Raw genomic sequence first — 27,374 nt, 5'->3', positions numbered from 1 at the left:
TCTGGCAGCACTGAGTTCTCTGAACTGCTTCAGTAAGTGTTGCAAAGGTTTCAGATAACCAGCAGATCAAACGCTCCCTGAAACTGTTTCCAGTCCCAGCTTCATTAATTGCAGGTTCATGGTAACCTGCTCCTGTACCAGTGTGATCTTAGTTGTTCAAGGTGGATGCCCAGAGCTGAAAAGGAAATTGTGTTGCAAAGTAGAAGAAATCAAATTCTGTTACTTGTGCTGGTTTAAGTCTAGAGCAGGCAGGGCTTATTTTGGACACAAAACCTCTCCAGGAGTTCTGAGTTTCTCTCTAGTTCATGTAGCTCACCCAAGGGAAGCTGTTCTGTAGGGTGCCCTGTTCCTCCTGTAAGGGAGCATGAAGAGCCCTTCCCCATTCATTGGGCTGTGAAGCTCTGAGTAAGATCTGCTCCTCTCCCAAGGAACCCTTCCAAACCTGTCAGTCTGAGTGTTTTCAACAGCTTTTCAAACTTGTTGCTGAAATCTACAGGTTGGGTATAATTAAGAGAGGTGGAAGAGGAGCTGAGAGGGCCTTTAGGACATTTTCCTTTCAATTTATTGATTCTTAACATGAAAGTTTCACAGATAGGGAACAAATTGAAAAAAGACATTATGTTCTTGTAAGATTTGCTGCTGATGGGCTGGGCTTTGATTCAGCTGCTTCTGAGGGGTTGGATTTTGTATTGAGCAGGGTACTTCTGTGGCTCTCAGCACCGATAGCACGGAGGACAGAGACAAGTCCTAGAGAAAATGAATGGGTCAAAGAAATGGAGTGACATCTAATGGCAGGTGTTATTTGAGGGGAGGAGAAAAACTCTTCCAGAGCAGCTCCCAGTAGAACAATGCTTTAGCTTTCATGGATGTAAGATTAGAGAGGAAAAACAAGGATTAAGTTCAAGTGACGCTCTTAGTTCTGGAGTTTGGATGCTACAGTTCTGCTTCTGTTCTCCCTTTGTTGTGCACAAGTAATTGTGAGCAGTGATGTTGCATTGTGTTCCTGTTTTCTGTGCTCCCCAAGATGATGGTGCCATCAGAGTGTGGAAGAATTTTGCAGACCTGGAGAAGAACCCAGAGATGGTAACTGCCTGGCAGGGGCTGTCAGACATGCTGCCAACTACACGAGGTGGGTCCCCACTAAGTTTTGGTGGGGGAGGAGGTAAAAACAATTTGTGATGGTGGGGTTTTTTTCTAGGGATGGGGGGAGTAAAATGGGTTTCTCAGCTTCAGCCATTGGTACCATCCTTGTTCAACAGTCTCTGCCTTCTGAAATGGCCTTTGTCAGGCCTTGGGGAAGAATTGCTCTTCCAGTTCTCACAAAACAAACCAACAAAACTGAAAGTCCAACACAGCAACCTCACACACAGGCTGAAGAACAACCAGAGCAGCTTCTTGCTGATGAGCAGAAGGGTACAAAGTCCTTGTCCTGTACATGCATCACAGCAGCTGTCTCGCCCAAGCATTCCCCTTATCTGTGTCCCCAAGAAGAGAGCTGTGGAACAAGGGTGGGACAGGGCACTGCCTGCTCTGTGCTGGTCATGACAGGAAGTTATTCTTCTTATTCTGGGTGGGATTTGTGCTCACTTGTTGCCTCTTTCCTTCTGGTGGGCTGCTCAGCCTTTGCACGGCTTTGCATGCTGCACCTGTGACCTCCTTTAGCCTGAGCTCAAGTTTTGGCAATTATTCTTTGCTGTTTATTGTGGGTCAGGAGGTGGCAAGAGAATGCACAGTCTAAATCTGACATGGGCAGAAGGACAGCACAGTTAGACATTGACCTCCTTTGAATGTTAGAGAAGTTGGATAGAAAAAGCTGTAAAAAGGAGCACTGGCATCCAGCCATACACAGGGGGAAACCAGAAGAGCAGTTTGAGTAACCCTGGGGTCTGTTTTAGGGCATTAAAGGAGGTGGAAATTTCATCCTTCCAAGGCCTGGTAAGGTACTAATGCTCTACTGGTGATTCTCTGTCACTTTAATATTTTTAATCAAGGCTACAAGTTTTTCTAGATGTGTGGTGGTTCAGTCAGCACCTGCAGGATTGATGCAGGAATTGCTGGGTGAGGCTCCCTGGCTTGTGCCATGCAGGAGGTCAGATGAGATGACCATAATAATTTATCCTGACCTTAAAATCTGACAGTTCTCATTTCTGAGCCAGTGTGGTTCATCACAGGAGTCTGACACTGCTCTTTTAGCTATTCATTGGATTTCACCCGTGCTGCCTTGTTGAGCTCATAGCTGTTATGTTTTCCTTAGCACCTCGTGGCTGGTCTCTGGTGTTTTAGGGGAGAGGAGCTGTGGCTGAGGTGACTTCAGGCTCTGTGCCTCACTGCAGTGTGTGCACAAAACTGATTATAAGCTGCTGGAAGTTTGCAGCACACTGAAAGTTGCCATGGTCAAAACCTGCTCTTTGCAGAGATGTCAGGAAAAGCAGGAGGAAAACAGTGGTAATGCAGGGAGTGGTGAAAGGCCTGGACCTCCTTAAGTGGAGAGGAAGGTGTCCAGTAGTCATCTCAAGTTGCCCTTTGTAGTGTCATTCAGTTGGTCTGTATGTCTTTTTTTTCAACATCAGCTTTCCCGAGGGATGCTGGTTAGTGTTTGCCATCCCTGGATTCAGGATCTTGCTCCCTTGGGGCTGGAATGGACTCTCCCAAAGAGCTGAGGCTCCTCCAGGCTGCTCTGAGCACCAGCTGGTTCTGAACCCCTCGGGCTGACTCCCCTTCTCTACCTTGCTTCCCACTGGCCCTCACCAGGGGCAGCAGTTGCTGATCCCACCTCGCTCTCTACAGGCCTTTCAAACAGCAGGAAGGAACGTTGGTGTCTCTGTTGGGCAGTGCAGAGGGAAAGAGCTGAGGCATGAGCTGATATAGCTCTGAGAATGTAGTGGTTACACTGACCAAAAGAAGAGTGTTGAAACTTTTAATTCTGTTCTCTTAAGACAGCTTTTTGCCCTTTTCTTTCCCTTGCAGTCTTAGGAAGTCTGGGTCCTGTTGCACCTTTAAGCAGTAGAATTAGGTTCAGAAAAATGGAAGGACAGATTCCTTTGTGGAGAAAGAAAGAATGCAGTGACTTCAAAAGAGCTATTGTGGATCAGGTCCCCTTGGAAATGAGACTCCCCTGAGCAGTTCTGCTGCCAAGTCCGTAGCTGTGGTCCAGCACTGGCTCATAAAACTGAAGATGCATCTTTGAAGCTGCAGAGCTCAGGAGTTCTACTGAAGTTTGTTTGCTCCTACTATTGATTTCCTTCTTTCCCACCCTTTTCCCCTGTGTCATAGTCATCTCTGAATTTAATAACTTTCTTGACAGCAACAAGAGTACTGACTTTTCTCAGCAGTTTTCCCAGTTATAAAAGGAGTGAGGAATATGCAATACCAAAATACATCCTTTGGAAGCTGGGAAGGCATCCCTGGGCTGTCCCAGTGATGGGAGGTTTACAGCAATGTGCTCAGGGGCTGCCTGAGAGAGGGGAGTAGACCCAAGTGAGGCACAGAACTTAAACTTCTACGTTCAGTGAAGGACCTGATGGTGATGTGCAGCCCAAGGTAGGAGAAATGAGCTGATGCAGTCAAGTTTCTGTGTTGAACTTGGCCCCAGCTCATTGCACTTAACAGTTGACTTGAGACTCAGGGTAGTCTTAATTTAAACCCTGGCAAACTCCTGTGTGGGCACCCTCTTTTTTCTGTGTCTGAGGTTTTGATTTTGGCCTCGTTTAGGTCTGCACTTGTGATGTACCAAGGAAGTTTCTTTCAGTCAAAGCTGGGGTGTGTAAAGCAGCACTGGGACCAGGTTCTCTGGTGTGAGGAGTGACTGGGAACCCCTGGCTTGAGCACTGGAGAGGCTGAGGAGAAGGCAAATGCCTGGTGTTGTTGGCCCAGGGTTTCAAAAGAGGGAGGAAAACCCAGCATTTTCTGGTGAGCAGCATAGGAAGAGCATAAGCCTGATGGGCTCTGAAGCTGTGATCTCACAGCAGGAGGCTTTGCGAGTTCTGGCAGTTTCTATCCAGAAGGCTGTTGGAAGGCTGTGTGAGAGCAGAGCAGCACAGGGACCATGGCTGGGGCTGGGGCAGCATCACCCTGTGGCAAGTGGCCCTGCTTGTGCTTCTGAATGAAAATGCCCTGTTTTGTATGTTCCTGTGTGACAAAGGGAAACAAGCCACCGTCCCCTGGTCAGAAGGGCTCTGCCCTTTAAAGCATTTCAGTTCTGGACTGTGGAGAACACAGAAGTGTGACTAGCTGCTTCCCAGGATCAGATGTGTCTTCTCAGTGTCCCTCCTAGCTCCTCGGGGCTGTTGCAGATGCCTGTGTTGTTTTCCCCTCTCCAGCAGAGAGAACCAGTGCAGCACCTCCAAAGGGGTACTGGGAAGGGCTCAGTCCTGTCTGTCCCTGCATGCCTGGAGCTCCTGGACAAGACTTCCCAGGGTTGTTCCAAGGTGCCTCTCACTTCCCCACGTGCTACAGTGCTGTCTGACTGCCTGATGGCTGGAAACTGCCCCATGTCTGTGGCTAACCAGGGGTTGTTTACCAGGGCCACCAGCAGGTTGTTGCAGCCTGTGCTGCTGGTCAGCTGTCCCCTGTCCCCAAGGAGCCCCCGGGGCCGTGGCACTGGCTGTGGGAGCCCAGGCCTTCCCTGGCAGAACCTTTGTGTTCTGTGTTGGGGCTGTTTGGATTCTGCCTGTTGCTTCCTGGTGAGCTGTACTGCAGAGCAGGGCCCAGCTCTCCCAGGGCTGGTCTCCTTCAGGAAGCAGGGTCAGATCCATGCTGTTGCCCTCCAGCCTCAGTACTGGCTTCACACGCCACAAGCCCTTGACAGCTCTCGCAGGAACGTGGTGGTGGAACCAGTGCCTGCTCTCTGGGTGGAGGGCTGTGCTGCTCCCGGGGCTTCTGCTTCTCTTTTACAATCTTTCCTTTAATTTGAGTTGCTTTTTCTAATCCTTATTTTTAAGATTTGTTTTGGCTCTGGCTGACTGCCCTGCCCTTCGCGTCAACCCCTTAATCCCTGTCTTCTCACAGGTCTGGCCCGAAGGGTTTCAATCTATCTTGACAGAAGTAAACAGGGAGGTGAGTGCTTTCTTTCCTCTTACCTATGACCAGCTGGGGTGGGAAGGACCTCCTCCTCTGGCTTTGGGTTGATGGACTGGTTGGTTGGTTTTTTTGGCATTGTCTGAATGAGAGCTGCTTCCTTGTGGTTCCTGAAAGCTTTGCTGCTCCTGTCTCTCCCATTCCTTGCCTTGTGTCCATAACAGTTGTGAGGAATGCCAGAGGGTGCCTGTGCTCTCTACGGAAACATAGCAAACCACTGGGAAAAGGACCATTGTCTCTGCAGTGGGCAGAGGTTTGGATGGGATGTACAAGACTCTCTACTTCCAGGCAGATTTCTCAGCATCCCTAGACAAAAGGCTTTGAACAGCAGGTTCCAAATGGGAATGGCCATGGAGCTGCTGTGGATTTTACTGGGGTCTGTTTGTGATACACTTTAGCTGTGAGGATCATGTGAAAAGGAGAAGCTGATGAATCTTTCCCAGGAGGCTTAGACTAGTGGACTTTTGGCAAAGATATGCTTAATGAATTTTCCAAATTCTGTTATTTCACGTGGAAGGAAGGGAAATGAACTCCCCAGCCTACATCTGTGGCAGCCAGGACTGTGCAGTGTCTGCATTGCCCTGGAGCCTGGTCCCCTCTTCCACCTCCGAGGTCCTCTGGGGAAACAGATGGCTGATGTGTCAGGGCACCGTGTGTGCACGTCTGGGGATGTTCACGTTGACGTAGTAGTCTTGGGTTATTCATCAATTATTAATATTTGCTGACTGATAAGAGCTGAATGCCTGTAATGATTACCAGGACAGAGATGATGGCAATGGTGTGTGACTCAGAGCTCTTTAGCTTGGGGTCTCTGCAAATCTCTCTCTCATTGTTCAGAGTCAGAGCACTGGGATGGAAATTAGCAAAGCTGATGAGCTGCTGCCCAGCTCTGCCTTTCACTCAAAAATCCACTGGCAAATGGAAAGGCTAAAATTAGCAAGACTTGACTGCAGGGAATTCCCTGCTCAGTAACCCAGGCATCTCAGCAGCTTCAGGAAACACCAGCCACCCCCTCCCGGGGTCGATGCTGCTGCTCCCAAGTTCTGTCCTGAGCACAAAGAACTGGATCAATAAAAACCATTTACCAGTATTTTCTGGCCAGGTGTTCTCCGGATGAAGAATGCAGCAAAAGGATTCCTTCTGTCTCCCTGAAGAAGTCTTAAAAACGTGTGAGATTAGTTGTTTGCTTTACAGAAAAAGACACGGGTGATATATAGATAAAATCTAATATTTTTGTCACCAAAGCTCAGAAAATCTGGTCTTGTAGCCCAGGTTGCTGTGAGGAATTTTTGCCCAGAGCAGGACAGGGACTGTCTCTTCACTCTGGCATCGCTGGGTGCTGGTTGTGGGCAGGGGTCACTGGGCACTGCTGTAGGGCAGGGCAGTGGGAGCTGAGAGGAGGAGCAATGGTGTGATGGTTGGGGTGGTATCAGGTCACCCCGACTCCCCAGCATTGGGGTGAGCAGGTTCTGCAGCCAGCACATCCAGCAGAGCCAGCGGGAGGCTTGAGATGCTTTCCTGTGACCCTCTGCCCAGGCTGCTTCACCTCCTGCCCCCCAGCTCCCCTGGGATCTCAGCACAGCCCTGCTTTGCCTCCCAACCGTGCGTGATGGGAAGGAGATGGTGTGAAGAAGAGACTGTCCCTCTGTCCTGTGCCCACCTCCCTCCATCGCTGCCTCGGGCGCTGGTGCTGCTGTGTCAGCAGCCATGCTCTGTTTTACCTCCAGAAAACTTATGCTGATGCCGAGCAAGAAAAAATAAGCACGTTTGCCAGTTCCCTGCTTCCTTCCTGCTCTCCTGGGCAGGGGCACTTCCAAAACGAAGTGAAAGACATCAGGTACCTGCCCTGCAGCAAACCAGGGCCGTGGCCTCCGGAGGCACCGCTCTGCTTTGAATCATGCTGACTCTTTGGCAGGCAGGCAGAGATCGGGTGGGAGAGGGTGGAGGGGCAGCCTCGGCACCTCCTTGGACATACAAGCTAGCAGGGCAGTGGAAGAGAGGTTTTGTGGGGAGCTGGAGGGCTCTGGGGCTGTGTGGGGCAGCCTGGGACACAGGAACGTGGCGGAGGGAAGGCTCTGACCTGCAGAAGGAGCTGCTCAAACTGGGACAGAGCTTACCCTGGAGAACAGGAGAGAGAGAGAGAAAAGGAGAGTGAGTCTTCCCACGTCTCCCCAGGGGTTGGTATCTTGTCCTTTAGGAGTAAGAAGTTTGGGAAAAGCACCTTATTTCTGGTCAGGTTTTTTTAATGGCAATAAAACTGGAGAACTTGCAGCTCCAGGGGTTTGTGTTCTTTTAATTGGATTCCCAGCATCACAGCTACTCTTCTCACTTGCTGCACGTTGTCCTTGGCATAAGGGGAGTGACACTTTCTGAAAGGATGTTGTAGAAATTAATGACAAGTGAGGTCATACAACCCTCCCACTGCTTCCTGGAAATTAAAACTGTGCTGAGCCTCGTTGCTCATCCAGGAGGGCCCATGAGTAGAAAATCATCAGTCAGAATCCGAGATGCTTTTATGTTGTGATCTGAGGAGGATTCCTGCTTTCACTGAAATGCCAAGTGCAGGTTGGCCACGTTCCAGTGACATTAAAGAGAAGTGCAGACCCTTGTAATGCAGCTGCTTTCAACACCAGTGTTATTTATTGACATTTCTACAAGGAACTATCCCATCCAGACAAATGCCTGTTGCTCAGGGGGTATCCTGAGGGAACAGCCATAGAAAGTTACAGCTTCAGGAGAGGCTGGTGTGTTTGCCTTGTGCATAGGCTGGAGTTGTAGAGAACTGCAGGTACTTGCCTTAAAAGACTCAATAAAAAAAATGGGGAAAAAACCCCAACAAAACAAGACACAGACCTTTAAAAATTTCTTCTCCTGAGCTCTGGAAGATTTGTGGCTCATCATCTGAGAACATAATGTTTGTTATGGGAAAATTGTGCCTTAACTACTGTGCGTTACCAGGGTCCCTGTTTCTGCCCTGCTGAGAGCACCAGGCTTCACTGCCACCCTTCCCAGGTGGTGGTGATGGTGTCACAGCACTGTCCCTGTCCTCTCCATTTCTGGAAGCAGGTGGGAGCTTGGAAATAGGTGGCAGGTAATGCCCAGCCTGGCTCAGGCAGGGAGCTGAGCTTGCAGGGGTTTGCAGGGGACGTTCCCTTTTTGCCAGAATGAGCCTGAGAAGCATCTCGGGTGCCAACCCTGCGAGCCAAAGCACAGCAGGAGAACTGCAGGCTTAGCTGTAGCATCCTGGAGAAGGACCTCTGTTAATTAAAAAGGAAATTATAATTAGTATTGTCCCACATTTGCTTCTCATCCCAAAATACTAGGAATTTAACATAAAAACATGAGCCAATACTGTGTCATTTCCACCATGAAGATATTTCCTTGTACATAGAAATAGTTCAGTTATTTCTGTCCCGTTCCGCACCGTGCCTGTTGTCTTTGAGTTCAACACTTTGCAGTCTGAGAAAGCTTCCTTCCCCCTCACATGCTGGTGAACGACTTAAATGAATCTACAAAGGCTTTTCTTCCTTTCAGAATACTGGTGTAGTGTTTCCAGTTGCATCCTGGTGTTCTTTTTCCCCCTTCACCCCCTTTTTGGCAGGGCACTGCCTGGGCTGCAGCAGGATCAGCCCCTGGGCTGGGGCTCAGCACCCACACACCCTCTGCACGGGGCCATCCTGGCTCCCAGCTGGAAGGGGCTGGGAGTTGTCCTGGGCTGCAGCTTTTCTGCAAATGTTGTGCTGCTTCTGTGGATGCTGGGTTTGGTCCAGGGTGGTGGTGATGCCCTGAGAGCACCTGTGAGTGCTGAGCATCGGAAGCAGCAAAATGGTATTTTGTGCTTCCTGGAGAGAGGGAGAAGGCTGGTGGTAGAAAGGGAAGATCCCTTGTTTTGGGATGATCAAAATGCTGCACTTGCCTCTTCCAGAGAGTAGAAATTATCACTTAGATGGACTATTTCAGTTTTATAAGAAAGGCAGGAGCTGCATTGGCTGCTTGGGTGACCACAAGGCTCACCATGGATCAGCATCATTGGATGGGGCTTGGAGCAACCTGGTCTAGTGGAAGGTGTCCCTGCCCAAGGCGGGGGTTGGAACTAGATCATCTTTAAGGTCCCTTCACACCCAAACCATTCCATGAATCTAGGATCATATGCATTCTATTCCCTTGTGAGCTCTCTGTCAGCTCCTGGTCTGGGGCCAGCTTGTGTCCTTTCCATCGGGTTGTCTCTCACAGGAGATCTCTCTGCCATTTTGCATGAAGCAAAACCCCTCCAGAGCTTCTGCCATCAGTGAAACTTTCCCAAGCTGCCTGGATGGCATCACTGAGCATCCCCAGGGCTTAAATTCCTAAGAGATGCCAAGACAAGCACCAGAACTGCCAGTCAGTGCTGGGAATGCACTGCCTCTGTCCCCTTCCCCAGGAAAGACACCTGGGACTGCAGCAGGCTGGGTGCTGCTGCTCCCCATCAGACTGGAGAAAACATTGTCTTCAAACTGGGGAATGTAACTGGAAAATTGAGAGCTTTAAAACTGCCTAAGAGCACGTTGCCTGCTTCGCTCCATCCGTGGTGGCAACGGCGGTGTCTGTCTCAGCCTGCCAGGTTCATCTTGTCACATGGACCATAAACAAGATGACAAATGAAAACACTTCAGTGATGTTTATCATCTAAATCACTGCCTTCTTGTTTGCCTTAGATCTCAAGCAGCCCTCCGAGCTGCCAGGCAAGCTGAAGTAACAATCCATTGGACTTTCATGTTAAAGATGCAAGCTCTGGGCTTAGCTGAGAGTCCCAAATTTCCTGCAGTAAAATGATGGACCTTCAGTAAACATCAGGAACCTTCTTAGGGCTGTGCAGCAGGGTCAGGAAATGATTTGGGTGTGATGCCTAGGAAGGGGAGATGAGCAAATTATTTTCTCTGGATCTACACAAAACAAGGACATTTCATCATCTTTGAAGAGCACTTGGTGTTTATAGGATGCCTCCCTTGTGTCCTTTGTGCCCTGTAAAGGCATTTGGTCTGGTAAAAAGTACTTATGGCCCTTTGGTGACAAAGACCATGTTGGGGTAGGTTTAAATGTCCTTCTGGGACTAATTCCTAGCAGTAAATTGAGACAAATTCACATTTGTACCTTCTGGACAAGCAAGTTGCAGGGTGGAAATGCAGACATACCACTGACAGTGGCTGTACTGGGCTGGGAGCAGGAGGCTGCAGGTCTGAGGTGCTGCAGAGTGTGTCCTGGTTCTGGGTTCTGTGTGGTTACCAAACACTGCTCAGCACCAGAGGCCCCGTTTGGTGCTGGTCAGAGGCTGAGCCAGGGCTCTGCAGGCAGGGATGCTGCCCTGGAGGGAGAGCCCTGCCCTGGGAGATGGGAACAAACAAAACCTGGAGTTGTTCCCTGGTTCCCTCCTATAGCCCTCCTGGGGTTTTTATGTTTGTGGTTTTAATGTATGACTAAGAGTCTCCCAGAAAAATTCCCAGGTTTGGGGTTGGTCAGCCTTTGCAGAACAAAACCAGAAGACAATTGCTGTGCAGCTCCCTGCTTTAAGGAAAGTATTTCTGTACTGTGGAGCTGGCACACAGGTAAGAAAAGTCCTTCTAATTAAACGTACAAGAATTGCTCCTTGGAGGTTCCCCCACCAGATCAGGGGTTTAATTGCCAGCTACTTCCCTCATGCCATTGTCTGGTTTGTTCTGATACTCTGTGCTCTGTGCCCAGGAGAGCCAGCTTGTTTGGTGGCTTTTGGGCATCTTATTCCCCCAGCTGGGGAAGGAGGTGACACACACGTGCTCTGCTCTGGAAACTGCAGTAGCAGCAGAGCTCAGGAGTTCCTGCAGTCTGTGAACCTCTGTAAGCAGGGGCCTGGGTCAGGTGTTTTGGGGGTAGAAAATCTCTTGTAATTCTCTTGCAGCACGGATGGGAGTTTTTTCTGAGCTTCACCTGTCCAGCAGTTTCTGCCCTCAAAGATGAGGAGCAAAAGCTCTTGTAAATGTATTGTAGCTATTGCACCTGCTCCCCTCCCTGTCTGTCTGTGTGGCAAATGGATTTTTACTCCTCCCAAGCTGTTTAATTCAATGTCTTGCAGCAGTGACTTTGCGATTCCTTGTTTAGAAACATCTCCCCTTAGCCACATATTTCTATTAGGATGAGGAATCATGGTATTCCAGAGGCTCTCAGGTCCTGCTGTGTGAGGTGTCACCAGTTTAGTCTACTTCAATCATCATGTAATCTGAGGTTCTCATAAAGTGCTGGATAATTTATCAAGACTCCCTTGGAAGTGCCCAGCAGCTTCCAGTGTCCCTGGAGGGCTGTGTTCACCTGCCTGGATCCACAGCTTTTCTGAGCTCTGAAGCTAGACAAGGGGTCAGAGTCATATTTTGGAGTCAAATCCAGAGCCAGCTGATTTGATCCCATTTGGAGGAGGTGTGGATGTGCCTGTATGTAATTTTTATTTCCTCTGACAGTGATAGTTTCTGTAGCATGAGGTCATAAAGGCCGGTGCTATGATTAGTGCAGAGGTTGATTTGCAGGCCCTGCCTGTGCTCTGTCCTAGGAGCAGGAATGGTGGTCGACTGGGAACAAGAAACTGGGCTCCTGATGACATCGGGAGATGTGAGGATCATCCGGATCTGGGACACGGACCGGGAAATGAAAGTACAGGTAAGATCTGCCTGCCTGTCCCTTCCCCCTTTCCCTCCCAGAAGTCATCCTGTGCAGCCAGTTCCCCCGTGCTCAGCCAGAGTGTGGCCTGTGCAGAGCTGACAGGGCCTGGAGCTTCACCTTCCTGCCCTCAGGGTAGCGTGACAAGATAAATAAAAATACACACCCACTTAGTGAGGGGGTCAGGTCTTCCCAGGCAGTGTGCAGCAGTGGCTGGGAAAGGGGAGGCTGGGACATCCCCAGGTGGGTCCCGGGATGCAGAGCTGTGATGGAGAAGGGCTCTGCAAGCCTGGGTGTCAGTTGGCATCAAATAAAAGCTGCTCAGGAATGAGAGGCAGAAGCAGCTGGTCCATGAGAATGGAGTCACCATGCTGAAGAAAAAAGGAAGACTAGTTTTCAAAGCTTCTAGAAATTAATTAACTTTGGATGAACGTTAATTACAACACTTTGACCCTGCAATGCATGATCATTAAGCCTATGTTAATCTTAATTACTTTCACATATTATTTTTTCTATGTACATTAGGCAAAAGTAAAATTCAGGAGCTGAAAATCTTTTGAATTATGATGATTAATGATTGTGTTGAAAGTGTCTACAACCAGGTTGTTTCTCTTTTAACTGCAAAGATTGTGTTGAAATTCAAGTGATTGAAACAGCCTGACTCAGTAACACTGGAAAAGTGAAATTCAGCACAAAGAGCAGCAGAGCTCTGTCATCCCAGCGAATAAAGGTGCCTTCCCACTCTTTGGACTATGGAGAGTGAACCTCTGGCAGCACTGGGGATGTAGCTGAAGAAGCAAGGGCTTTATTTTCACTTCTGCTTCAAAGGCAGGATGTGGGGGGGCAGCCCCGGCCAGCACCTCCAGCCCCCCCAGCTTTGCTCGGCTGAGCCCGGGAGTCGTGGCTGGGAAAGGGGAATGTGCACGGAGCCAGGAACAGGACTGAGGTGTGAAATCAGCTAATGCATTGCCTGCTTGCCTCCTGACTGATATCCTGCTTCTTTTCCCTGTTTCAGTTGAAAATGTTTTTCCTGCTAGCAGGCACAGACATTTTCCAAGCTATTCTTTTGGTCACAGCGAGGGAAAAGTGGGAGAGCAGCAGGGATAGGGGGGCCCTGTGCTCCCAGCACAGCTGGCCTGGCCAGCTTCAGCCTCCTCCTTCCACATCAGTTTTTTTTTAATACACACAGTGTCTGGCTTCTAATGAGAGGCCCTGGATCTGCTTGTCCCGTGTCCCCATGGTGGCACAGCTCTGGCTGGCATTTAAATAACTTCCTGGAACTTCTTCGGGTCTTGATTTGATGAATGAAAAGGACTAATACCTTGCAGCTTTGCACCTTTTTTTTGTGGGTGTTGTTACCTATAGTGTTCTGTAAGTTTGGTTTGTGTGTGGTTTTATTTGGGCCATGATGAGCTTCCACTCTCCACAGGTGTGTTTGTCTCACATGACCCTTCTCCTCCAAATATATCCTGTCCTTCCTGCCACTCCAGTGGCATTTACAACGTGTACACAACAAAGATGGTTTATGGAGAAATAACTCCTCAGGCCATTTGTTTTGACTAATGAGATGTTCTTAGTAGAGAATGATATGAACTCCTGCTTCCTCAGACAGCCCTTGTCTTCCTTCTGCTTTGTGAAGCTGTGATTTGCCAGAGCTGCTTTTGCTGGAGTTCCTCCAGCTCTTTGGGTTGATCTATGGCACTTGTGGCTTGAACACAGGGCATCAGCCATGTCCCTTATCCCCAGGATTCCCACCCCTTATTTCTGGTCATGTCCCTGGCTCCTGAGGAATAGCTTCACACTGAGGCAGCATCACAGCTGGAAACTGGTTTAGTGTTGGATGGATTTACAGGCTGGGGAAAGGAAGAGGAGGAGGACACGAGGTCCGTCTGGTTTAGCACCTTGACTCTAGTGCCTTAAAGACACATTGTGGTCTCAGGTTGGCTTTTGTGTGCTCTCCCCCTAGGACATCCCCACCGGAGCAGACAGCTGTGTGACCAGCCTTTCCTGTGATTCCCATCGCTCCCTGATCGTGGCGGGGCTGGGGGACGGTTCCATCCGCGTCTTCGACCGGCGCATGGCGCTGAGCGAGTGGTAACTGCCTGTCCCTCCCCGGCTGGCTGGGACCCTCCTGCTCCCTCCTCCCCTTCAAAATGTTTCTCTCCTTGTTCCTCAGCCGTGTCATGACCTACCGGGAGCACACGGCCTGGGTGGTGAAGGCTTACCTGCAGAAACACCCCGAGGGCAACATCATGAGCGTCAGGTAAGGGAGATGTGACTGTGGGAGATGTTTTCTCTTAAACACAAGGTTATTTTCTGTTCCGAATCTGCCTCTGGAAGTTCAAGGGCTAAGAGGGTAAAGCTCTTTAGTTTGACATTTGTGTCATTAACTCCTGCTCCAGACTTGGTGGAGAGAAGGCAGAAATGTGAAGCTTTCCTTGGAAGCCTGTTAGTGAGGTTTGAGTAAACAAGAAGGCGTCTGTGCTGAAATCACTGTCACGAGGCATGTGAGGGAGGAATGGAGTTGAAGCAGAGAGCTGGGCTGGGGATGGTGTCTTATGGCTGTTCTTCTTTATTGCCAACATCTCCAAGGGGTCATTGGAGGGAGAAGACAAGCAGGAAGGCTGGTGTTGCATCTGTCAGGCATATTGCTGTGCAGGATTACTTTGCTGTCTAGCAATTTTCTACACATAAATCCATTTCTGCTGCCTGGTAAATTCTGCAGAGAGAGCAGCATATACTTATTTGGCCATTAAAGAACAGCAGAATATAATTTATTGTCACAAAGCCACTGTTTGCACACAAAGAGGCTCTTTTTCTTGATTACAAAATGAAAACAAAACACAATTTTCTGGGATTCAGAACATTCCGGGGGAGGGGGGGGTGGGCCAGCAAAAATGTATTAAGATTTTCAGAAAGGGGATTATGTGATGCAGCTGCCAGATTTGTTGGGCTCACATATTAGAGTTTTTAATCTTCCTTTCTGTAATCTCCTTCAACAATCCCAGGGGTCAGGCCTCTTAAGCTTGGCCAGCCTGGCTCTGAAGGCTCTTTTTCCCCCTCTCCTCAGTGCCCTTCTCAGCTTGTGGTACTTTCTCTCAGGATTTAAGAGGTACAAGAGAAGGTTGTACTTCAACAGACAGGTCTGGTCCCAACCCAAAGGAGCGGGGTTTGCTGAGACAAGCCACCTTGCTCTCAGTGTCTCCCAGTTCACATTCTTCTTCAGTTGACAGCAAGGTCCAAGAAAAAACAGTTAGGACATAGGCAGGTCTTGGTCTAACTACTTCCTGAAAATCTTGAGAGTACTCTGTTGCATCTGGGATGTGTTTTCCTGTGTAGCTTTAAACCTTTTGCATGGTCTTCCAATCCATTCAGAACCATTTTCAAGTCTTACCAAGGTTCAAAGCTTTAAATGAATTTACTGCATATTTGATCTCTCTCAAATAATATTTCCATCTACTCTGTAGGATCTAAATCAATCTCAATTTTAATTTGTCTTGAATTTTAATTATGTGACAGCTGGAGTTGCAGCTTCTTGTGATGATACAAGTGATCTTGTGTAACAGCCTTTTGATCAGTATTAGATATTCCAGAGGTAAAGAAAGGAAAGGCAACGTGCTGCTCAGTGCTTTCCTTGTTCTTGTCTCTGGGGGTGATTCCCGAGTGTGTCCCATCAGCAACCTGGGAAGAAACCAAACACTTTAGAAGTTGTGGTGCCAAAACCCAGCAGAATAAGACCAGATGAGTTGATTTTTTAATTTAGTTTCAATAAGAGACTTAAGGTGCTTGATCCACTAAGCAGAGCTTCGGTCACTGCCGCTCTTGCTTTCCCACCCCGTCCCCCTGGTGAAGTCCTCAGGGGGGCCGACACGTCCAGACATTTGGCATCGTGGATGGTACCAGCAGGTCCCATCTGGTTGGAGTATTCTAATACAATTCCCTGCTGGAAAAGGAGAAGGAACCGGGGTCTGACGTGCAGCCTGGGGTATTGGGTGTGACTGAGCTGGGCAGGCACTTGCGCTTGGCCGTGAGCTGTGGGCGATGGAAGCGGTAACGGCTCATTGCTGTGGGCAGGGGCTGAGCTCCTGGTGCCTTGTGGATGATACCAGATGGAGGTGACATCAGTGGGAATTCAGCTGCACTGCCAGGGGAGGCGAGGCTGCGTGTCTCCTCTGCCCTGATTTTCTGATGGAGGTGCCAGCTCACAGGAAAGCAGGTGGCTCTGTGCCCTGGGCTCTGCTTTGGGGCACAGCCTGGCTTTGGGGCACAGCCTGACCTTGGGGCACAGCCTGACCTTGGGGCACAGCCTGACCTCAGGGCACTCCTGTCTTGGCAGCGTCAACGGGGACGTGCGGTTCTTTGACCCCCGGATGCCCGAGTCCATGAAGGTCCTGCAGATAGTCAAAGGGCTGACGGCCCTTGACATTCACCCACAAGCCAACCTCTTTGCATGGTAAGTTCTGGTTTCATCCCTGGGGTGGATGGAGAGGACAGTTTGTCCCTGCAGACATCACTCGTGGGGGTCTGGGGGTTGTTTTGTTTGTTTTAACACAAACAGTGCAGCTTCTTCCCCAGGCTGGCAGCTCAAGAATTTTATCCCTCACATGCATTAATGAAATCTCTGCACTGGCCACTTGCAGTGCTGGGGTATGGTCCTACATTCCCTTTCCAGAGTCAGATTCTGTATTTTTGGGCTCTCAGTGGGGACCAGCAGCTGCTCCACAGCCACGTGTCCTGGAGGTTGTTGAGGGATGTGCTCGTGTGTGTGCATCAACCCTTCCTGTGCTTGTCACACTCCTGCAGTGTGACTGGGAGCTTGTGGTTCCAGCATGTCTGTGAATCTCTGTGCTCAGGTTGCCATGGTACAGTTAAAGTAAGTCTCCCCACTTACCAGAACTCATCCCACACTGGTCTGATGAACAGCTCAGGTCAACAGAGCTGGAAAGGAGCTGTAGGCAACACTGTCACTGTTACCACAGTGTTGGCAGTGACACCATCTTCTCTCCATTCCAGTGGCTCCATGAATCAGTTCACTGCAATCTACAATGGAAATGGAGAGCTGATCAACAATATCAAATACTACGATGGATTCATGGGACAGAGAGTTGGAGCCATCAGCTGCCTGGCTTTCCATCCACACTGGGTCTGTATTCTCTCCTGTTGGATTTTGGAGTTTGCGTTTCTTAGGTGGTGTCTGTGCTGGAGGCAGGACAGGCACAGAGACTCCTCCAGCTCCAGCCTGGTTTTCTGAGGACGCTTTGAGCCTGACTGCCAGCCCAGGCCCTTGGTGCTTGTCCTCTGGGCTGTTCCAGACAACCACCCTGGCAGTGCTGCTGGTTTATGGTGTGCACCTGTGACTAGAACTCCCCACACCTGAGCTCTTTTCACTTGCAGATCAACTTAATACCATGTTCCCATTTCTTCCCTTTACTCTGGGACTGCAACCTGGATTAGTTGGTGCCACAGAAGTTGGCTGAGGTGAATTTGCCTGGAGCTGCCCGGAGAGGTGCAGTCTCTCACTTCCAACACAACATTTTATGTGCTTATTTATTCCGTGCCTCTTCTCTTGCAGACAGGAGGATCAGCCTCGTGTCTCTGGGGCTGCTTTGACGCCTCCTTCAGTCAGGCTTTGGGAAGACCTGATGCTGTGCAGTGGAAAAACTGCACCTCAGGAAAATGAGAGCCGCAAAAATGAAAGGCATAAGGCTGAGAAAGTCTAGAATGAATCAGAGTAAAAAGGAAATTTCAGAATCTGCCAGAGCTGAGGTGGCTCTGCAGAGTCGTTAGGCAGACCATCTGGGTGCTGCTTCATGAGGTGCCCACCTGCAGGATGGGCTTCTGCTCAGCCAGGGAGGAGAACAAAAGAAGAAAGGGCTGAGAGAAACGTGGACAGGAAAAACAGGAGGAGGGTAAAGAAAGCATTTAGACAAAGAGTTATTTTAGAAACCTGCAGAGCAGAACACAAATATTTGATACATAGTGGGGAGGAGCAGCAGGAGTGACAAGAAGCCTGGCAGAGGGGAGGGGGCCGTGCTGTCCCTGGGTGTGAGCTGGGGAGGCACTTTTCCTGCCTGGTTTAAGAGCAGTTTGCACCCTGGTGGCCGCAGGGGTAGAGGAGAGCTCATCTCCTGGGTTCTCAAGAGCCATTGTTCAAAAAGCTGAAGAGTGGTTTTGCTGTCCTACCGTTTGGGGGACAGATCAGTTGAAACGTTCTGCTCTTTAACGAAGCAACCAGAGCCCGGTCCAGCCCAGGTCTCCATGGCAGGGGCGGCTCCGGGGCCCCGCAGCGGCAGCAGCTCCTGCCCAGCCCCGGGAACTGCTCCGAACCTGCAGCTTTGCAGTCATTTGGAAAAATGATGTCAGCAGTTAGCAACTAATAGTTGCCATCATTTTTCCCCTCTGGCTGAAATGGGCACATCTCTCGCCGGGACGGGGCAGGTTCCGGCAGGAATCGCTGCGGGGGCAGGTGATGCAGCTTCCCCGCACCTCGGGCGGTCCTGCGGGAGGCGCGGGCCGCCCCCGGGTCGTGCCCGGCGCTGAGCTCCCTGCCTCTCTCCCCGCAGCCTCACCTGGCCGTCGGCAGCAACGACTACTACATCTCGGTGTACTCGGTGGAGAAGCGGATCAGATAACGGCGGCAGCGGCGGGAGGGGATCCCGGCGGGAGGGGATCCCGGCGGGCAGGGCCGTGTCTCACCCACTGTACATAGTGAAACCATCGACTTGAATGTCTCGTGTGGCTGCTGCTGCTGCGACCCCCAACTTGAACTTTTTTTTTTTTTTCTCCTAACACAGCTACTGATCATTTTGACGAGGGGAAGAGACAATCTCCTTTCTTGGTTGTTTTGTTTTTTGTTTTGTTTTGTGGGGTTTTTTTTCCCAGCTATACCCTCTAAAAGCTACAGAAAAGGAACATTTTATTTTTGTTTCTGGTGGTTGGCTTCTCTATTAGAAACACGGCTCCTGAGCTTGGCAGGACTGAATGGGGCAATACCCCTGAAAAAGGGCTTCCTGGTTTAGACTTTCTTTGGTCTGCTGGAGCATTTAAACCTTGCTTGAAGCATGGAAGTTGCTTTAAGGACTGAAGTCAGGACTCACCTACAGCTCCGTGCATCTGACCAGGCTGTGGGACCCCCCCAGCTGCTGCCAGCCCTGAGCCAGACCAGCATTCCTCCAGCAGGGCAGCCAGACCTGAGCTGCCCATCTGCAGAATCAAGGAACATGCTCTGGTGCTACAGGAAAGTGTCTCTGCATGAACTTTGTCCTCTCTGCAGCGTCCTCTCCAGCAGAAGCAGAGACACAGGCAGCGTGGTGGCAAGGAGAGGCAGGGATGCCCAGGAGAGGGGCTTGAGATGGCAGGAGCAGGGCAGGATGCCACCCTACCCAGGAAGAAGAGGGAAGAAAGAGAATGGACATTTCTAATGTCCCCACGAGCCAGGAGCAAGTCACTCATGGAACCACTTTCCACCCCAGCACACAGTGCTGGTGACAAGGTCTGGGGTATTTCTGTCACTGTCACTGCTGCAGTCACTGTCCTTGTGCCCACAGTGAACTCCACAACCACGTTTGAAGCCTGGGAGCTCTGCCCAGACAGCGAGGGAGGCTCCAGGGTCAAGCCACAGGCTTCTGCCTGGCTCCAGTGTGCTAATAATATTCAGCAAGCTGATTGCCAGGAGGATTTGCACACTTGCTGTGGTGTGTTTGCAGCTGCACATACTGTGTGGCCATGGCTTGTCTGTCTGTCCCTGCAGAACTGGGCACGTCGCCACACAGGGTCTGAGCACAAGAGAATCACTAAAAGAGGGGGAGACAGCAGGCCATCCTGCTTTGAGGAAAACAGCTTTTTCCTGGCCTGCTCCATCTTCTGCACCTTCCACATGTGCATAATTAATGTTTCTGTCCCTTGAAACCCATGGTGGGTCTGGAGATGGGTGTGGGGAAGGGGTGGGCACAGCCAAAGGGCACGTTTCTCTCAAGTGCTGCCAAGGTGTGATCTACCTGGTCAGGAACAGAACTTGCTCTGTGCAAAAATCACTGCGGTGACAAAGCTTGACCTGCCAAGTCCCAGAGTTCCCAGTTTTCCTTTGAGGGTTTGGGGGGTCTGCAGGCTCCCAGCAGGCTGCCAGGGATGAGGCTGATGGTGAAGGGAGTACTGATGTGGGAAGGGGTGAGAAATGTTCTGTCCCTGTGTGGTGGCTCCTGTGCCCCTGACCTGTCCCTGCTCCTTGCACTGGGTCAGCTTGGTCTGTGGGGCTGTGCAGGGCACAGGGGGCCCTGCTGCCTGTCCCAGGGCTGCCACAGGGGACCTGGGCACAAAGTGCCACACACCCATCTGGACTGTGAGGGGTCCTGGAGCTGCCAGGGTGGAGCAGACACCACGGGCTGGGGGCTGTGTCCTCACCCCAGCACCGTCCCTGTCCCCCTGTACCAGGGAGGCCAAGGGCCTCTTCCCAGGATGATGAATCAAAGGCTTTAAACTTCAGAAAAAACTACCTAAAAGTCCACTTTTGAATTACCAAAAGTTTAATTATGGTCTAACAGAGCTGTGCCTCTTCCCAGCCTGCTCCAGTGCTGCCCCAGCCTCCATCCCAGCAGCCCATGATGTCTCGTGGCTGTGCTGGCCAGCGTGGGGCCAGAGCTTGGGATCTGCACGTAACCCATTAACACACACAGCTTAAAAAAACCACAGATTTTTAACTTCTATCAGTGTCTTCATGAAAGGAACCAGGAATGCCTGGCAGAGGGCGAAGGTGCATGGTGGGAAACTGCTGCTCTGGTGCCCCTCGGCCAGGAGGGGTTTTTAATGAATGTGGCCTGTTGAGCTTTCATCTGAGCATGTGTGGGGCTGTGTTTGCACAGGTCTGATGCAGAGATTCAATCATGAAGTTTAACCAAGGATCGGGAGAGCATCCTACCTAAAAAAGTTCACTTATCTCTATTTATTTTACAAAAGTAAAAAAAAAAAATTAAAAAAAATTATAAGAAACCCACACAATTGTAATGTGAGAGTAAAACAATTACAAACAAATAAATGGTTAATAAAAAATAAATGCAGAAACACTTTCTGGTCTGAGGGTCGTTTCCTGGGGCAGAAGTGGGGAGGGGGCACAGCTGTGGTTACATGTGGGGGGCAGGGGGTGAGGGGGGCAGTTTTCCTGCAGCAAAGGGGCTGGTGACACGTGGGGATCCCAGGGGGAAGCATCTTGTGGCCCCAAACCCACAGCCTGCCCTGTGCGGGGATGTGGGGACACGGGGCCGGGGCCCTCTGGGGGCAGGTGGGGACAGGGTCTCCCTGACTGCCCCTCAGCCCTGCAGCTGCCCCTGCCCCGTCAGTCTCCTGCAGTGCCCCCGGCCCCATCCTCTGCCCCAGAGCTCCCAGCCCCTGGGCCTCTCCATAGCATCCTCTACCCCTGTTCCTTACAGCCCTCATCCCCTATACCCCCCCATCCCCTACACCCCCCATGCCCTACACCCCCCATGCCCTACACCCCCCCCTCCTCTGCACATCCCTCCCCTAGGCGCCCCCCCCCGACCCCCGCCCGCTCCCGCGCCCCATCGCGCCCCCCAGCGGCCGTTCCCGCCCTGGCTCCGCTCTCGCCTTCGCGCTCTGCGGGGCCGGGCCCTGCGCGGCCGCCGTCGGGGCGGGCCGGGCCGGGCCGGAGCGGCGATGGGGAACCTGTTCGGGCGGAAGCGGCGGAGCCGCATCACGGAGCAGGACCGGGCGGTGCTGGTGAGCGCGGCCGGGCCGCGGGGCGGGGGGGCCCGCCGCGCTGCGGGCCGGGCTGCGGCCGAGGGGCAGGCGCCTTTCCCGGGCCCGGCCGCTGTCCCCGGGCCGGCCGCCGCCCTGCCGGGCCCCCCGGGGCTGGGGGGGGGGTCTGGCGGGTCCCCGGGCGGCTGAGGGGGGAGGGGGGAGCCGCGGGGCTCCGCGGGGCTCCCGGGGCTCGGGCTGCCGGTGGCCGGGCCCGTGTGCCGGCCGGGGCTGCCCGGGCCTGGCCCGGCCCGTCCGTCTGAGCGCGGGTCCGCCCGGCCCTGCCCGCAGCAACTGAAGCAGCAGCGGGACAAGCTGCGGCAGTACCAGAAGCGGGTCAGCCTGAACCTGGAGCGGGAGCGGGCGCTGGCCCGGCAGCTGCTGCGGGACGGGAGGAAGGAGTGAGTGGGGGCAGCGCTGGGCGTGCGGGGCTGGGGGTGCGGGGCGGGGGGGGGTGCGGGGCTGGGAGGGGTGCGGGGCTGCGGGGTGCGGGGCTGGGGGTGCGGGGCTGGGAGTGCGGGGCTGGGGGGGGTGCGGGGCTGGGGGTGCGGGGCTGGGGGTGTGCGGGGCTGGGCAGCTCCGGGGCCCGTCGGGGCAAAACACGGGGTGAGTGTCCCGGGAAGGGAAAGGCGCGGCGGGAGGGGCTGCTGAGCTGCAGGTGACGGGTGGTTCTTTCAGAGAGGACGTTGGAAGTTTTGTACTTGCAACCAGGGCTGGTGTGAAAACGGGGCTTCAGAACGGGGGTCACGTTATTAATTGCTCGTTATTGATTGCTCATCCTTCTTCACAGGAGCAGTTCAGAGTTGCCTTTTAATTTGCACCTGCTCTTTCCTCTTTTAGAAGCAGCAATCAACAAATTCAGCTTTCAGGGGGCTGTCGTGGGCTGATGTGCTTCCCCTGCTGTGATGTGCTGAGCTGTCCCCCTTCTGTTTTCCCTCAGGAAAGCCCTGCTCCTGCTGAAGAAGAAGCGTTACCAGGAGCAACTTCTGGATAAGACAGAAAACCAAATCAGCAACTTGGAGCGGATGGTGAGCAGGGACCAGGGGCTGCCCCTGGGGGTGCTGGGGAGGGCTCTGCTTTCCTGGGCTGGGAGCTCCTTCTGATTGGAATTGCAGTTCAGCTGTCAAGCCCCAACAGGGGTTTAGGCCAAATGTCCCTGGTATCAGACACGTGCCCTGGCTCCTCCCCAGAGAACCAGGTGGTGAGTGGTTGGAGTCTGTGGGGCAGGTCGCAAGTTAAATACGTGGTTTGTACATTCATAAAACTTCAGTCACTGAGCAGCTGCAGGAGAAACTTGCTGGGCTTTGCCTCAGTGCCTTGATTTCTGAAATGGGCTTGTTTGTTCTGGGGTGGCCGTGGAAACTCCAGCCTCAGCTTAGGCTGCCAGCTAGAACATCAGCTGAAGGGCTGCAGGATTTGCTTTTGCAGCTGCCTGAGGCTCTTTGTGTGCATGTTTCTTACTACTGGTGTAGTTTAATCCCCTGTTGACTAGAGAAAGAACCTGTGACTGGTTTCTCCAGACGGTTTCTCTGGGGATCTTGGCAGTCTGTATCTGTCCAACACTGGGAGTGTCACAGCCTGTGTAACCCCTTCTCCATCCTCTTTCAGGTCCAGGACATTGAATTCACCCAGATTGAAATGAAAGTCATTGAGGGTCTGAAAATAGGCAATGAATGTCTGCACAAAATGCACCAGGTACGTGTGGCCAGGTCAGCTGAGCTCCTGCCTGGCAGAGTCTGGGTGTTTGAAGCTGTCTCCCCCCCCCAGCCTCACTCACACTGGGTCTTTGGTTCTTTTCTTCAGGTTATGTCAATAGAAGAAGTAGAAAGAATAATAGGTGAAACCCAGGATGCTGTGGAGTACCAGAGGGTATGTGCTGTGTGTGAGGGGCTCTGCACCCTGTTCCCAGCCTGGCTTTAGAGTCAATCAGTTGGGAATTAAACCTCAGTTGCCTGCAGAAAAATCAGCTTTGATAGTTTCCAAGTGCCCCCTCAGCCCTGGTTACACTGCTCTCCTGTCCTGCAAGGCTTGGAGCTGCTCCTGCTACACCTGTCTTGACTGGAATGTGTCTCCTCCTCTCTTCCCTAGCAAATAGATGAGATCCTGGCTGGCAGTCTGACTGAGGAGGATGAAGATGCCATTCTAGAGGAATTAAATGCTATTACTCAGGTAGGACTAAACTAATGTTCTTGTAATTACTTTTAATCCACATTTTCAAGGAAGGGGTTTGTAATGGGGGAGAAAGCACCTTTCCCCTCACCTGCCCAGCAGGAGGGTTGGATCTAGATGATCTTTAAGGTCCCTCCCAACCCAAACCATTCCGTGATATGATCTTACTCTGCCAGGGATCCCAATTGCACCTGTTTGTGCCCAGTTATTGTGCCATCAAAGATAAAAGTAATGGCCACACACAGAGGGGTCATTTACAACTAAGATGCTTCCAAGGGTTGAGCTTTATTTGCTGCCTGTCAGTGCTGATCTCTGTTTTTGCTGGGTGTCTGTTCCATGTCACCAGCTGAAGGTGTTGACTGTCCAAGGTTGTGCTCAGGCCACACGAGTCACTGTGTGTTGTCATCTCCACCCATCTCTGTGGTGCTGGTGGCTCCTCCAAGCACTGGCTGGACTTGGCTCCACTGTAGGGAATGTGCAGCCAGTGGAAACTGGGATGGAGAGAAGCAGCAGGTAGCATTGATGTGGGGACACTCATGGCTACATGGGGTCCTATGAAGTGTCATTTACTAATTAGAAAAAAAGCCATGAGCTCATGGACTGGCTAGTCCTGAAGCCCACAGCCCTTCCTGGAGCTGTGGGGGCAGATGTCAGTTTGTACATGAAACCTCTGCTGCTGTTACTCTGTTCCCAGACAGTCTTTGCACAGACCTGTGGTGCAGGAGGCTGTGACACAGCCTGCTGGGTGAGGTGTGTGTCATGTGTTGTCTTTAATGCTCTTGCAGGAACAGATGGAGCTTCCAGAAGTTCCTTCCGAGCCACTCCCAGAGAAGATCCCAGGTAGGCTTGATGTGCTCTGCAGCTTTGGTGTCTCATCTTTCTGCTCAGGTCTGTGCAGGGGGCTGAGCCCTCTCCTGATGTAAGGCTTGTCCTAGCAAGTGTGAAAGGACATAAAGGTTCTGGTTTGGAGCCTTGTTGATCTGGGCTGTGCAAGCTTCTCCTGCCTGGCTCTGACAAGTCCAGCTGACCTCTTACTATAAGAGGGCCTGAGGGTCCAGGCTCTTTGTTCACTCAGCATCTGGTTGCTCCTCTAGAAGAGCTCCTGTTTGTGACACCTGCTGTGAGACTGCTGCTCCCCTCAGAACACCCAGTGTGTTCTCCTCTGGGAAGCCCCACAAGAAGCTCCTTCCTTGTCTTTCTGCTGAAACCAGGCAAAGGTTTCTCACTGTTCCCTCCATCCCATCCCAAGGTGCTGCTGCACAGGAACAGTTGCCTGTGACCACAGGGCCTGGCACTGGCTGCACAGAACCAGGTTCCACTGGGGTTCAGGAGCACCCGTGGCTCTTGTGCCCTGACTCCAGGTAACAGCAGGAATTTTGATCCAGCTGGATGAGGATCCCTGGAGTCCCACAGTTCCAGGACTGTGGGGGTATGAGCTCTACACAGCTGATGCTGGGTGTGTATCTGCTGCTGAGCTCTCCAAAACCCCAGCAGCAGGATCTGTGCAGCTGAGTGCCAAGAGGTCAGTGGGAGAGAGCTCATGAGGCAGGGTGATCAGATGGGCACTGTTGGAATCATGGAATGATTAAGGTTGGAAGGGACCTCTAAGATCATCAACCATAAACCCAGCATCACCATGCCCACTCAACCATGTCCAGAAGTGCCACATCTACACATTGTCTGGACACCTGCAGGTGTTGGCCTGTTGGGGAAGGAGACTTCACAGAGTGTTATGGGTGTCTGTGCTGAAGAGCTGAAGGTGGAGCCAGAGCTGGATGCCAAAAGACAAACTGGTGATGAGTCTGTCTGCTGGGACAGCAGGACACTGCACCTTTGGTGCAGGACTTACCTGCTGGTGAAAACCAGGAGCTGCAAGAAGCCATTTCCCCTGTGTGGAATCTGCCCAGGAGAAATCTGGGGTGGCTGGTTTCTCTTCAGTGCTTACTTAGTAGTAAACATGGATCAGGTGTCATCTCTGTCACTGGCAGCAGGATGGCCAAGCAAAATACAAGCTGCCCTTGCTGCCTGCACTGACTGCTCCTAATTTAGATTCTTGTTGTCAGACCAAAGGGGTGAGGAGAAAAGCTTGTCCTGCTGCTGCCCTCAGTCTGTGGCACTGGGCTGGTGGTGGCTACTGAAGTTCTGTTGGGCACATCCTGAAACTGTTTGGATTCTTCAAGTGCCGTGGAAAGGGGCATTTTGGGTCTAGGGAATCACTTACAAGAAACTTGTATTGGTTCAGGTGCTGTGCAAGCATTTGTTGCTCTAGGGGGGAATGGAATATGAGTCCTAGTTCTTCTGCAGGAGGTGACTGGGGATCATTTCCCTTCTCTGTTCCTTTAACAAGTTTCTTTTTCTTCCACAGAAGCGTCGCCCGTCAAGAACAGGCCAAAACCAGAGCTGGTGGCAGCATCCTAACTCCCACTTCTGGGGATTCCCCCACGTAACTTTCACCCAGGACAGTTTGCCATCCCAGTGTGTGCTGGGAACAAGCAATGCCTTGGCAGCACCCCAGCTGTGCTGGGCGGATTGCGGAGCAGGATTCCCTGTGCAGGGTGGGGAACCTCAGCTGATTATGGCTCTTGTATCAAGATTATTTTCTAGTGCTTTCTTTTTTTTGTAACTTAAATTCTGAACTCACTCAGCTGCGCTGTCTCGGGATTAAACAACAACTCTCAAACTTCTGAAGCCAAAAGCTCTCCCAGGGTTTGATGTCAGTGGTGACTCAGCCTGAGGCCCCAGGAAGTTCCACCTCGGAGTGACTGTGTGATTAAATCTGCTGCCCTGGGCACAAGGCTGGGTGAGGAGGAGCCCCTGCCCTCGGGACCCCCCGGACCACGCTGGTGTCTGCGCTCTGCTCCATCCCTTTGCTTTTCCTCTTGGGATTGTTTGTGGAAGGGCTGCCCATGTCTCTTGTCCTGCTGTAAATCACCCCCAGCACATGCGTGGCTGCCAAGGGGCAGGGGGGGCAGGGAGGTCAGGAACCGGGCTGTCTGGTGTAAAACCAGCTGACAGGGGAGGGTGTTTCAGCTGAGCAAAGGTCGGTGGTGCCGGATCTCCTGTGCCAGGGGAAGAGCCTCGGAGCCAGCAGCAGACGGGAATGGACACCCAGCTCCCACTGCCTCTGGAGGGTGGCCCGTGGTGCTGAGTGACACCCAGGGTGACAGGAATCTGATGAGCCTCTTCAAATTACAGCAAGGAGTCTTCTGCACGATACAAGCCAGGAGTCATCCCTTGTTTTGTCTGCACCATCGTTGGAGTTCACCTTCGCAGCGTCCAGATGGGCCAAGATCGATCCTGCTCCCGGGCACCAGCTCCTGCTGGATGTTTCCTTGTCAGGTTGTGGCAGATGTGGGGCTCGTTCTGTACCACGTGTGAGGCATGAAGCTTCTCAGATCAACACTCCGAAGACTCTGCTCAGTGGTTAGTTGGAGGGGACACCAGTCCCTTCTGAGGACAGTCCAGTGCTTGCCTGGTGTAGGGGCGGGCAGGTTGGCACGGATGGTGGAGTCTCTGGGACTCTGCCTGCCCAGCCAGCAGATTCAGCTGTTCTTGGGAACAAGCCTGTTTGCCAGCTTGCAGATGCTCTTCAGGACACTGCAGTTCTTTATTTATTATGTTCTTGAAACCACAACCCTTAAGTTCTCTTTCTGCAACAGCAGAAGGATGCAGAGGGTCCTTGGCGACTTTTAGCAACTGCCTTTGGGGTTGTGTGATTTGGT

General features: G+C 51.9%; 2 protein-coding genes across 4 annotated transcripts in view; both read left to right on the top strand.

The window, feature by feature from the left end:
* Window positions 1–20,795, top strand: part of RPTOR (regulatory associated protein of MTOR complex 1) — a 127,721-nt gene extending 106,926 nt beyond the window's left edge. For 2 of the 3 annotated variants that reach the window (XM_051635129.1, XM_051635127.1), the window contains 8 exons: window positions 1,025–1,129; window positions 5,008–5,055; window positions 11,630–11,736; window positions 13,703–13,830; window positions 13,913–13,999; window positions 16,073–16,189; window positions 16,750–16,879; window positions 18,300–20,795. In XM_051635129.1, the coding sequence (XP_051491089.1) occupies window positions 1,025–1,129; window positions 5,008–5,055; window positions 11,630–11,736; window positions 13,703–13,830; window positions 13,913–13,999; window positions 16,073–16,189; window positions 16,750–16,879; window positions 18,300–18,368 (791 nt within the window). In that variant the 3' untranslated portion in view covers window positions 18,369–20,795. The remainder of the gene's footprint in view (window positions 1–1,024; window positions 1,130–5,007; window positions 5,056–11,629; window positions 11,737–13,702; window positions 13,831–13,912; window positions 14,000–16,072; window positions 16,190–16,749; window positions 16,880–18,299) is intronic. The other variant, XM_051635128.1, reaches the window with a different exon arrangement.
* A 561-nt stretch (window positions 20,796–21,356) lies between these two features.
* On the top strand, window positions 21,357–26,347 carry CHMP6 (charged multivesicular body protein 6). The gene is made up of 8 exons (XM_051635185.1): window positions 21,357–21,465; window positions 21,775–21,884; window positions 22,424–22,511; window positions 23,092–23,178; window positions 23,287–23,352; window positions 23,572–23,652; window positions 24,438–24,492; window positions 26,018–26,347. Exons 1-8 carry the CDS (start codon window positions 21,403–21,405, stop codon window positions 26,068–26,070), a joined length of 603 nt encoding a protein of 200 aa, XP_051491145.1. The 5' UTR covers window positions 21,357–21,402; the 3' UTR covers window positions 26,071–26,347.
* The last annotated feature ends 1,027 nt before the right edge of the window (window positions 26,348–27,374 follow it).

The sequence above is a fragment of the Apus apus genome, chromosome 17, assembly GCF_020740795.1.
Source record: "Apus apus isolate bApuApu2 chromosome 17, bApuApu2.pri.cur, whole genome shotgun sequence".
NCBI classification, from domain to species: domain Eukaryota; kingdom Metazoa; phylum Chordata; class Aves; order Apodiformes; family Apodidae; genus Apus; species Apus apus.
This window is presented reverse-complemented; position numbering and strand designations above follow the sequence as displayed.